The sequence below is a fragment of the Pezoporus flaviventris genome, unplaced genomic scaffold (genome assembly GCF_033815535.1).
Source record: "Pezoporus flaviventris isolate CSIRO_AGI_PZ_B2104156 unplaced genomic scaffold, CSIRO_AGI_Pfla_v1 ptg000154l, whole genome shotgun sequence".
NCBI classification, from domain to species: Eukaryota; Metazoa; Chordata; class Aves; order Psittaciformes; family Psittacidae; genus Pezoporus; species Pezoporus flaviventris.
In genome coordinates, this window is record NW_026892702.1 from 2640983 (window position 1) to 2653159 (window position 12177).

Below are 12177 nucleotides of genomic sequence, written 5' to 3' on the forward strand. Positions count from 1 at the left end.
GCAAATTGCTGTTATGTACAAGAAATATTGCAATGTGGAGTTTCCCCTTTAACTGCATGCGGTTCTAATACCTGCCTGGACAGCTGAGGTGTCGAAGGATGGGTTTTCTACCTGGTGTGTTGAGGGTTACACATGTGGAGCCCTTCCATCCATCATGAGCGTGTGTAACTTTGCCTCCCTACAAACAGTGCAGAGAACAGTCCTTCGATCAGTCTGCAGATGTTGGTGACAGGATTTTCCTGGGTTGTGAGTGATGCCCAGCAGAGCTGAGGCTCTGGTTGCACTTGAAGATAGGGCACTGCATGAGTCAGGGAGGGTTTGGGGAAAGAAAGAAAAGGTTATGGGCTGTTTGACCCTCCAAATCCCAGGGAGTGGGTACTTACAGATGTAAGCGCAGAGTTTCAAGCCCCCTGTTCCATACTGTATATATGGACACCATTCTGTATAGCACCTCAAGTAACACAGGGATAGCCTGAGCTAAGTATGACCTTGCAGTCGGCCTAGACCAAAGCTGATGTTTAGCATCATGTCAGCTGTGATGATAGGATTATAGCAAAGCCTGAACAAAACAATATTCTTCCTGTTAAGCTGCAGTAAAACAAGGGAAAAGAGAGGTAAGGCAGGCTCATACACAGAGAGACAGATCCTGCACTTGCTGAGTGTGCACATGCTCCCTGGAGGCACTTTAGGTCTGGCTTGAGCGTTGCTCTGAAGGTAATTTGTCAGACTTGCAGTTATGATACCCAAGTGCCATGAACATTATACATAAGGTCTGATCCAGTGGGGAGACCTTCCATCATTAAATGGGCTCTGGGTTAAATCTTTGCCCTGCACTGGTTGACTCTGCTCTGCAGAGGTCTATCAGCCAGTGCCACAGGGGAAACAGGCTTCTAAGGACCAAATTAGTGATGGCACCCGTTTATCCAGCCGTGGTCCAGCTCTGCCCCTGGGTCTTACATGTCCCTTACCTGTTAAGGCGGCATTTTGTGAAGGGATGTGAAAAATGAACCAGAAGCTGATGCTAAGAGACAAGTGTTGAAGTTCTAGTGCCTATTTTGCTGACCTTGAACAACCCAGGGGAATCCTCGCTTGTCTTTTGCCTGCCAGAGCTGAATTCTGTTGCTGACTTGAATGAGCTCAGTGTTGTCTGCTCTTTCATTGAACATACCTGTGCTTTTCTCTTTTCTCTTTATTTGAGGATTGAGTCTGATATACGGTCTGTGCCTAACTCTGAGCTGCTTGTGTTTTTAAAATGAGAGAAACGGAGTGCATGCCTGAGACTGATTTCTTGAACTCTGGGATTGGTGGAATGCGATGCTAATGCCCCCCAAAACTGAGCTGGCATTTGAATAAATGAATAGATCCAACAAGCCCCCCCCAAATTCAGCATGAGCTCTGTAGCCAAATGAGCAAGAAATGTGGGTCATTTCAGTATGACTGGGTATCTCCTGGTAAAGCAATAATACAAGGGAAAGACTATTTTTGCTCATCTTTACCAACAGGAGCTCCTTATGATTATATTTTCCACTCCACTGCTCGATAGTTTAAAGTGGGATGCTTTCTCTTTAGCTTACTCAGTCAAATAAGTGGCTGTGAACAGAGATTCATAAATAAGCAAATTGGAATTAGTACAGAAAGGGGGGATTTTTTTTTAATCTCCTTAAAATAGGAGGGCAAGAGGGATCTGGCTTTTGCATGTTTTGTTTTGGAAAGAACCCTCTCTAGATTAGCTCATTGGGGCAAGAAACCTCTTTTCCCTGAAGGAAAGATAAAAATGGGGTGTGGGGTAGGGAGAAGCATACAAACCCAAAGCAAATGGGAATCTGTACCCAGCAGTTCTTTGATCCACCTGCAAAGGCACATTTTATATTAATCTAAAAACTCAGCAGGTTCCTAAGGCCCCGTCCTGCTGTTGAACCCTCGATCTGCCCAATTGATTTGCTGCCATTGATCCATCTTCCAAACAGTCTTGCTGGTGCCATTTCTCCTTGCTGAGCCTGTCCAGTCACATGTCGTATAAACCTTTAAAACCTCCAGGTTAGAAAACATCCTCATTTCTTCAAGGATGTTCTAATCTTCACTGGACGATGCCTTTCTTTGTTAAGGTAGAGGTTATATGCGCAGTCCCTTGCAACTGTCTTGGCTTACGTTCAGTTCATTGTAGAAAGAGAACTGACCAAGACTTCAAAACAGCCTCATTCTTTATGAAATGATAATACGGCACCGTTGCCTCTCCCTGAGTCTTTATGGGGAGAAAATCTGCCTTGCTCAAAGAAAATAAGCCCTCCATGGACAGCGTGAAAAGGCCTTTTCCTTTTCCATCATTGACCCAGTAGCAGAGGGGAGGGCTCTTGTGGAGAGGGATTTTCTCATACTTGCTGCATGTGGAGTGATCTGCACTGACGAATGTTTCTTTTGGAAGGTTTTCTGGTGGCCGATTTGCTGCTTAGATCGTGAAGCTGGTAATTTTAATTTCTTTTTTGCGGGCTGTGGTTTCCAATCGCGTTAATTTCTGAAGGACACAAACCCTTTACTTTCCGCAGGACAACTTCATCAACCTCAGCTTCCTGCGGCTCTTCAGGGCAGCCAGACTTATCAAGCTCCTCCGGCAGGGTTACACTATCCGCATCTTGCTCTGGACATTTGTGCAGTCGTTTAAGGTGGGTGTTATGCAGGTGGGAGGCAGGGAAGAGACAGGGGGAGATGGTGATGGCATGTCTGTAGCATCCTTCACTGGGTATCAAAGAGCTTCTCTTTGCCAAGGGACCTGCCTATCTGCACTTCTACAAAGCAATTAGAGGAATATTGCTAACCGATTTGTACTGACATCAGTACAAATCAGCTACAAATTGTAATCAGTACAAATTGAACATCCCCTGAATACCACAGGGAATGAGCAGTTTGGAAGCTGAGTCTGAAAGGTGGATGGCTCCTGATGCAGACTTCCAAGTGTGCAAGCTTTGGCTGCCCTTGAAACTCTACAAAATCCCCATGGCAAAGTCTTGAGACTTGAGTATTTGCATAAGGAAATGATTGATAAGTGCCTTCATGCCTGCTGTTTGCTGCAGCAAGTGCAAGGTTAAATTACTTTTACCAGGTTTCAGTCTTGGTAGAATCTCATAGAGGCAAACCCTAAGGCAGTGCATTTTGATGCTATAAACTGTGAAGCTGCATAGCACGGAGCTGTGTTTGTATGACTTGGAGGATTAAAAACTGAGGTTTTGTTCTGAAGTTGAGACTGTTGCTTTGCCAGGTTTCCTTTACCCCTGCCCTTTCCTCCTCAGAGTCTTGTGGCCGGCATTAACTTGTGGCACAGAGGTGTCTGCAGCTGGATATGGCTCTTCTGAGCAAAGAGACCCTCATATGACTGCCTTACAGCAGCTTAGCTCTCAACCTCTGCCTAGATTTGTGTTAGCTGTTCTCCAGATCTAAATAAGAGCCCACATGCCCAGAAGCTGGGTATTGAACAGCTCTCAGATCATTTGCAGCCCATTTCTACAGCTTGTGTTTTATCTCTGGCTATGGGGCATATGCAGTGCAGAGAGGACATCACTTAATCTGAAATGAAAACACTTCACTGCATTAATTACCCATTCATTTAGCCTGAGTGGGAAGGAGCTGTTACTCTCAGCTTGGTTACTGTCATCATTACATTGTAGCCTTCACTGATTTCTTGCTGAAACTCAGTCTTTTTGTTCTCCTGGGGTTGCAATCTGTGCCTGTTTCAGAGCAGGAACTTGTCTACTAAATTTACAGCAAGGCCATTAAAAATTAATGTTAATACAATTATACATAGAAAGTGTCAGTGCTTGCCAGTAGCTCCAGCACTTGCCGCGGAACTTCTTACTGTGCTTTCCCTGCTTACTGCTGATCTGCTTGCAGGGATGTATGGAGAGCCATTGGAAAGCCCAGGCTGTTTTGTGATCGATGAATACCTGCCTCCTGGGGTTTGCCTTTTGAAGGCTGCTAGAATTCATAGAATCACAGAATCCAGCCTGGTTTGTGCTGGAAGGGACCTTAAAGCTCCTCCAGCTCCAACCCCTGCCACGGGCAGGGACACCTTCCCCTAGAGCAGCTTGCTCCAAGCCCCTGTGTCCAACCTGGCCTTGAACACTGCCAGGGATGGGGCAGCCACAGCTTCTCTGGGCACCCTGTGCCAGCGCCTCAGCACCCTCATAGTTCTCTTCCCAGTTCCTTCATCTGAAGGAAGAATGCCAGAAATCACAAGGAATTAAATGCTATCAGCTGATGTTTACTTCTGCTGTCATTAATGTTGCCTTCTCCTTTTCCACAGGCCTTGCCTTATGTGTGTCTCCTCATTGCAATGCTCTTCTTCATCTATGCCATCATTGGCATGCAGGTAAAAAGTTGAGCTTTTGTACTGACCATAATCAGCCTGGTTTTGTCCTGCTGGTTCAGGGTGCAAATGGGTTGTTGCCTCCACAGGAAGATCAACAACTGACTTAGGAAGAGGGAAAGTTCCTCTTGTCTGGTGTCAGGTACATCAGAAATGGGGAAAAAAAAAGCCACATTTTCTATGTTTATTGCGAAGTTTTGTGTTGAACATGGCCCTGGGGGTACAAAGGGAGATGGCGAGCAGGCAAACCAGCCACAGGAGCCGCAGCACAGTATCTGCAAGGCATTGGTGGGCAGCCATGTCTCCCTTGGGCAGAACATGCCCCTTCTGAGAACAGGCACATCAAGAGGCTGAGAGCAGGGAGCAGCTCAGGCTCTGCACTTTCCTGACAGAAATGAGAAAGTTCTCTTGACCTGGAATGGAGCTGGTGTTGGAAAGGGTCTGTGTGAAGATGAAGCACATTAACCTTGGTTTTGTCCCTGTTTAGTCTCTACAACACATTTTTACCCCCTCTTCGGCACAGAAACAATTTTAACTTTTAGATCCTTTAAAATGGACAAATTATTTTCCTGCCTTTTCTTCCTGCTCTATTAGATCCACCTTCATTGACAATATCCCTATGAGGACGTGTTTGGCCTGAATCACTTCTGTTTTCTGTGGCAGGTATTTGGGAACATTGCTCTAGATGATGAAACCTCCATTAATAGGCACAATAACTTCCGCACCTTCCTCCAAGCCCTGATGCTTCTGTTCAGGTAAGTAGAGGTTAAAATACCATATGACTTGCACGTGAACAATAAGTAAGTCTTTGGTTTTGCATACATCAGTTTAGCTGCTGAGACTTAAGCACCCTCTAGTACAGGTACTTGGAGTAAAGCATGCTTTCCTCCTTCATCCTCCTTAGCATTTGATACGGAGAAAACTCCAGGAACAAACTTGCCAACAAAGTTTTCAAGCTGACAAGCAGGAATTCCTTATTGCGGCGCCGGGAGACACGGGGGATAGCTCCTCCTAACGCGTGTCTCCCCATTGCCACACGAGCCGTCCTTTTAATAGCCACTGGGCATGCATACATATTCATGAGGCTACGTATGGATTACATCATTTTCCAGAATGTTCCCCGCATGCGTACAGAATTGTGGTGGTCTCTGAGGGTCTTTACTTCTTCCAACGATCTTCATCACTTCTGGCAGCCTTTGAAGCACACGCAGCAGATGATCATACCAGTTTAATTGGTTCGTTAGCACCAGAGACATAATAATCCTCCTATCCTCCTACTTATCAGTTAGTTTAGCTGTAGCCCATCCTGGACACCTGCGGTTCCCAGATACTCCTTATCCCTGTGTCCTGTTCTTCTAGACTGTTTTTCTTAAACTATGTCACGTCTATAACGATTCATCTTGTGAGAATTCTCAGTATGTTCTCTAGCTGTACTCTATTTTTTCTCTATGTATCATGCACCTCAGTAATTTTCCATTGCTACTGTTACAAAGCCATCAAACTTAACATTACTTAAATCTAATTCTAAAGGTTTCTATATTCCATTTTGTGATTTTGTGCCCCCTTGTTTCACATTAAAGGTTGGCCTGGAACCTCTGAATAGGGCAGATCTGTTTCAGCACACCAATATCTCCATAAAGTGACACTCAGCACCTTGTCAACCCATGTCAAGTCAGGCAGAGGCTTAATATAAGCCCCAAGTCACTATGACCAACCAAATTATCCTGGTATTTCTGTCTCTGCCTCATATGGGAAATAAGAAATTCAAGGGGAGAAGCGGGTTTCATTTCCCATCATCTCCATTGGGTTTACAGCCAGCACGAGGACAGAAAAGTTAGCTGCTTCAAAAGGGAGCAATCTAAGCTCTGTTTACTTTCGCTGCACTGGACATGTTTAAATCAATCTGATTTTATTCTCCATAAAACCAGTAAAGCTCAGTCTACCTTAGCCTGGAGAGTTTCTTCTACTCCCTGGTAATAGAGGGAAATGTTCTTTCTCCTTTCATTTCCACATCAGCAGGCTGGTAGTTCAAATTCCTGATGTAGATGCAGTATCTCCACCTGTACACAACCTTCCACTTTATTAATGTACTTACTTAGCACAGTAATACCACAAGGCAGATATGTTTCAGGTGTGTAACCACGATGGGGCTGGATAACCTCACCCTCTGCCATTCCCAACTGCAGGAGTGCCACGGGGGAAGCCTGGCATGAGATCATGCTGTCGTGCCTGAGCAACAGAGCCTGCGACCCTCTCTCCGGCCTCACCAAAAACGAATGTGGCAGCGACTTTGCCTATTTCTACTTCGTGTCGTTCATCTTCCTCTGCTCCTTCCTGGTAAGTTGGATCCCATCTCTCCCATAGTAGGAGTGCTGGTGTGGACACCCCCCTCCCAGCCCTTCCCTCCTCATTCCCTTGCTTCCTACTTCTACCCAGTAATGATTTATACAACATTACAAGAGAGCTTCACTAAAACCCATTTATCATCCCGGTGATAAAATCCCTTTAATCCCCAAAGAGATCATTTAGTTATTAAAGGGGTTTATCTTCCTTCTCACAGGGGAGTCTAATATCTGTCATTAAGCATTAATCTGGTTTGTCTTGATTTCCTTTGAGGAAGCAAACTGGGCAGAGTACGGTGAGAATGGCCAAGATAACCTTGGATCATCAGTGATTGAAGGAGGCAGCTGGGAGCATCACACTTGATGCATTGTGTTCGGTTTGTCACATACATGCAATGATCATTTTCTTCTGCAGTGGTGCCAGAAAAGCTTTAGACATGAAATCAGACAGAGCTGCTGTACTTGATTTGTGCTTATGGTCACCAATACCAGGCTGGGTCTCAGCTCTGACAGGTTCCAGTGTCTTTCCAGTCACTTACAGGCGTAAAAAGCTCTCTGCTCTGGGGCCTTGCTTCACTTTCTGCACCACTGGGACAGAAGGATGGAAAACCAGGGACAGGGACCCAATTAAACTTTAAGGAGAAAGAGATGAATGTCAGTTCTGAAATGTATCGAAAAGCAACGTATGAAGTCTACATTCAGTTCCATGGCTTTGCTTTAAAATGTGAGATCTGGTGCTTTGTGTAGCTAATCCCTGCTGTCATCAGAGACCTTTAACCAGGAAAAAGAGGCACACATGGCAGTTTGATGCTGCCTGTAGATAGAGAGGCTTCAATGCCCCCTACTGAGATCCTTTGTCCCTTGTTGTTGCCCCTTTGACATCCCATGCTTTATTTCTTCTGCATATATCAAGAAACATGAGTCCCTTATACAAAGTTAATGCTCCATTTACTGATACCTTTGGCAGCCTATTTCAAAGCCAGTTGTTTTCCTTCTACAAATCCCTACCCCGACAACAGACATCCTTATTGTTATTTTCACGGGCATTATAGTTCCTAAAGCTTGTTCTTTAAAAGCCGAACAAACAGCTCCTCCTGGCTCACCCTCCCTGGCTTGTATCATCCATCATATTCCACGTGTAGTAGCAGAATTAGAGGCTGGAGCACATCTGTGCAACACAGCTTTCCATGAAGAGCAAAGGCAGTGAGGGCAGGCTCCAAAAATAGGCAGGGGAAAGCCAAGCAGCTGGGCTGCACGGGACAGGGCTATAACTCAGTTCTTCAAGAGCATTCAGCACTTCATTGCAGTAAAACATGTGGCTCCCCACAAGTGATTAAAGCATTACAGAGCCTCAGCCTGGCCAGGAGATCATTTTCATGGTTACACCATAGAGTGGGAGGGGTTGGGTAATGTATTCAGTTTTAAATGTTGTTTCTGGCTCTTTGTGAATGTCCAGCTCAACAAAATTTTCCTCCTGACATTTACACTGATGAGAAATATAAACTGAAAATTGAAAATATATGGGGATTTTAGAAACAGCTGTGTGCAAACAAGGGGAAACTGTACTGACCCATGGCTGGAGCTGGGAGCAATGGAAATGGATGTTTTGCTGTCTCTTTATGCTCTGTGGGTACTGTTGTGTGGGGGGTACGAGCAGCCCATGTGCCCATGTGGTTGTAGTGCTTGTAACCGTTGAGCAGCTTATTGCTATTACCCTGCTTATGGCAGGGGATTGGAACTAGGTTATCTTTCAGGTATGTTCCAACCCTAACCAGTCTTTGATTCAATGATTGAGAGCTGGTTTGGACACCCCTGTCCAGTACTCTATAGTGCACTGCAACAAGATCCTAGGACTTGTCTAGGCTGTGTTGCACAGAGCCCCTGCGAGCATCCTGGAACCAGGGTGGCACAAAGCACTGGCTTCATCCCCAAACCCAGCAGGGATGTTTAGTGCTGCAGGGCAGAAGCCTTGTTTGCAGCTGAGGCACTAGCAGAGCTGGGCAGTGCTTTTCTCTGTGCTTTGCAACTTGGCCTGAAGAAGATGGTATAAGACACCTCGGGACCCTAGTGTAGCCATGCATAGATTGGGGACTGGGTTCTGCTCCCCACTTTCTTTTGGGGTGTGCTCTAGAAAATAGGTGGACTAAAGATCTGGGGAGTCCCTGATTAGCATTTGGGGGTGATTCATTATGAACTGTGATTGTCTGTACTTGGTGGGTTGTGTGTCCCAGCAAGCACCAAGACTCCTCCTCCCTCCAGGTCCCACAGGAATTGTTTAAAACTGCCCAAACCCCAGACTCCTCTGCCTGGTTTCTTTTTAACGGCTGACAGACCAGCCAGGGATATTTGCATTCAGTTTAATTCTGCTCATCCTTGGGTGAGCACTCTCAGATGGCTTCACCACCGTTCTTCTTGCTCAGTGGGCTGAAGGGGAGCAGCGCTCATAGCAGCAGCTCAGGCTCCCTATGATAGACACAACAAAGGTAGAAAGGCGCCACTCAGGTCTTTATACAGCACAGGAGCATCCATTCTCCCCTGCCTTCCTTCTCTTCCATTCTGCTGGCTGCAGCTTGATCTTTTCCCGTTGAAATCCTTGTGACTCTTCCATTGGCTTTAATAAGAGGAGAATCTTCAGATGTCAGAAGCATTTGCCAGGCTCTGTGTTAGTGGCCATTAGGGACAAGAGGCTTTTGTGTGTCCTGCCCCTTGTCTTTCTGGGGATCTTTGAAAGTTTGAGTTGTTCTGGGTCTGAAACTGGATATCCAGGCTGAAGAAGAGCTTTTCTCCTAGCTGTTCTTGCTTTGACGCATCTTGATATGAGAGCACTGGAAGAGTCCACCCAGTTCAACCAGTTGGTGCTGCAGTCACTGCAGCCCATGAGATAGTCTGTGCTGAAGCAGAGTGAAGATGGGGCCGGGGAGAGGTGCTGAGCCAGTGGACTTTGGGATGGGTCATGCTGTAGGGCATTTCCAGTGATGGGGTTGAGGCCAAAAGCCGTGACAAACCTGCTGCTTGCTGCAGAGCTGGTGGTGGCTGCAGAGGAGGAGGCAGCAGGCGGCCCAGGTACCCAGTGTTCAGTCTATCGAGTTTATTCCCCAGCATGCAGCTGCTTCTTGTAGAAACCACACTACGGACATCATTCTAATGATGCTAAGGGAATCATTCCAGCTCCTCTTCCTGCTTTTCTTCTCTTTTCCCATTCCCCTTTTCCTTCCTCCTCCTTCCCTTCTCCCTCTTCTTTTTCCTTTTTCTCCCTTCTTCTTTCCTTCTCCTTCTTCTTTCTTTACTTCCCCCTTTTCTTGTCTCTCTAACTGTATTATCACTTCCTCTCTGCAGATGTTAAACCTGTTTGTGGCTGTGATCATGGACAACTTTGAATACCTGACAAGAGACTCCTCCATCCTTGGGCCCCATCATTTGGATGAGTTTGTTCGTGTCTGGGCTGAATATGACCCAGCTGCCTGGTATGTACACTGTTATATGTGGAGAAAGGCATCTCCGTTGTGTATAAATACCATACCTATACACACAAACAGCCTGTTTTAATGTGAGTACAGCTCCAGAAGGAATATGGCTCCAAAGCTTGGAGTAACATTGATGGTAAATGCTCCAACTTCAGTTCATGGTAGACTGGACACGAACAAATCTGGTGTCATTACAAGGACATTTCCTTTATATAGACATGAACCAATGAATGAAGAAAGCAAAATGCACCCTCCACCCCCACCCCTGAGCCAAAAATTAATAGAGTAGATTCAAATGATTTTGGCTAACTGGCCAAGTAGAAAAGCTGTTTCGCATTTCCAAAAGGAGCTTTGATTGCCTTTGGTTTCTGCATCCCAGTTTGGAGACAAAAATGTGCTGAAACTCTTGCCCTTGGCAGCTCTTTAGGTAATTAGAGAGACCAGGCCTTGTTATACCTCATTTGTGCAGCATTTCTCCACTAGCTGAGAACCACCTTAATAGTGGTTCTCACAAATCCTGCAAAGAGACCTAAGGCAACACAAAAAACTTCAGACAATTCAAGTTTTCAAGGTGCTACCCATCTCTTAAAAGGAGTTGATGTACCCCCTTGCTTTGCATCCAAGTCAAGTGCTGCAAGCTCAGCCTTCATCATTTTTGCTCACCCACCTGTGAGGCAGCAGGGAGTTTCTCCACGTGAGGGTGTTTTGCTCAAAACATGTGATTTTCAAACAGACATTTCTTATCAAACCCAGTGTTTGGATCTTGGAATCCTCCTTGTAATGCCAGCAAATTGCACAAGGGAATTTTGTTCTTCTAAATAACATTTTCAGCTTTTGGACTTGAAGTTGGAACATAAGATGTGAAATAAGAAGAAAAGGCAGGAAGCCTGACTTTGGAAGCATTTCAGTTCTCAGTGAGCCTCTGATAAAATGTTCCTGATAGATGAGTGTGCTAAAGGAAGAAATGGTTTTCTCACAGCAGTTGGTGAGCTGTTTGGGTTTATGGTTTTACTTCTTTGTTTTCCTTATTCAAAGACATCGCCAGAGAATGCAGCTTGTCTGGGATGAAATATCCCAGTGTAATGGAGACCCAGGAGCCACTGCTGAAGCATTTTAAGGGATTTATTAAACTAAGGGAATGGTTCTGGTCAGTGGTCACTTCGAGAGCAAGACTTTGCTTTTCTCCATTGCCCAGAGAAAGCTACTGCGCAACAGTCCTGGCTGTTGGATGCATTTCTAGATGGTCAGTCACAGTAGTTTCCTTGCAATTCTCCAGCTTGGGAATTTGCCTGTTGGAAGACTTAGCCCTACTAATTCTGTATCCATTTGCTTCCCCCAGACTTACTCTGAATCTACTCTGTATTTGCAATGAAGCTGCCTCCAGCTCCTCCAATCTTTCTACTCTTTTTCATCTCCCTTCAGTAGAGACAGATGCAGCAAGTGTTTGTATAATCAGCATCACAAACTCCCTGCTAGGATGCAATTAAACCACTTTAAAATCTCAGTTAAATTGATTTAGGCTAAATTTAAGTGTAAACCTATTCCAAAACAACTGCATTTCTCTTCACTGTGTATGATTTTTAACTAGCTCAAAGCCAGCCATACCATGAGCCTGAATATATACTGCAAACATACTAGCAGCTTGTAATCTCCAAGCAGATTTTTGTTACCACATGCTCTATATCACAGACAAGTCTTTTGTGGGTATTTGGCAGGCAGTAAATAGTGTTTTTTTCCCCCATTTTCAAATCCAGTCCTATCTTTGCCATTAGAAAATCTCAATGAGACTGAAAACTTGGGAGTGCCCGTTCTCTCCTTATAAATAGTCTTGGCTCTGGTGAGCATCTGTGGGAGGAGTAGCACACCTGCAAGGGGAAAATTTAGTATCAGTGTGGCTTTTTAATGTTTTATGTGTTCAGGAACTTTCCACCCATAAGAGTCAGAAGCATTAAGCTTACAGAAAGATTTGCTCGCCTTATTAACTCTGAGCACAGAGGTTGTGTTTCGTGAGTCA

The 12177-nt window shown here is 45.2% G+C and overlaps 1 protein-coding gene across 13 annotated transcripts in view; it reads left to right on the forward strand.

Annotated features, from left to right (window-relative positions):
• CACNA1B (calcium voltage-gated channel subunit alpha1 B) overlaps window positions 1–12177 on the forward strand; it is a 297888-nt gene that overhangs the window by 250309 nt on the left and 35402 nt on the right. For all 13 annotated transcript variants that reach the window (XM_061479698.1, XM_061479707.1, XM_061479708.1 and 10 more), the window contains 5 exons: window positions 2544–2660; window positions 4295–4360; window positions 5021–5112; window positions 6544–6694; window positions 10036–10163. In XM_061479698.1, the coding sequence (XP_061335682.1) occupies window positions 2544–2660; window positions 4295–4360; window positions 5021–5112; window positions 6544–6694; window positions 10036–10163 (554 nt within the window). The remainder of the gene's footprint in view (window positions 1–2543; window positions 2661–4294; window positions 4361–5020; window positions 5113–6543; window positions 6695–10035; window positions 10164–12177) is intronic.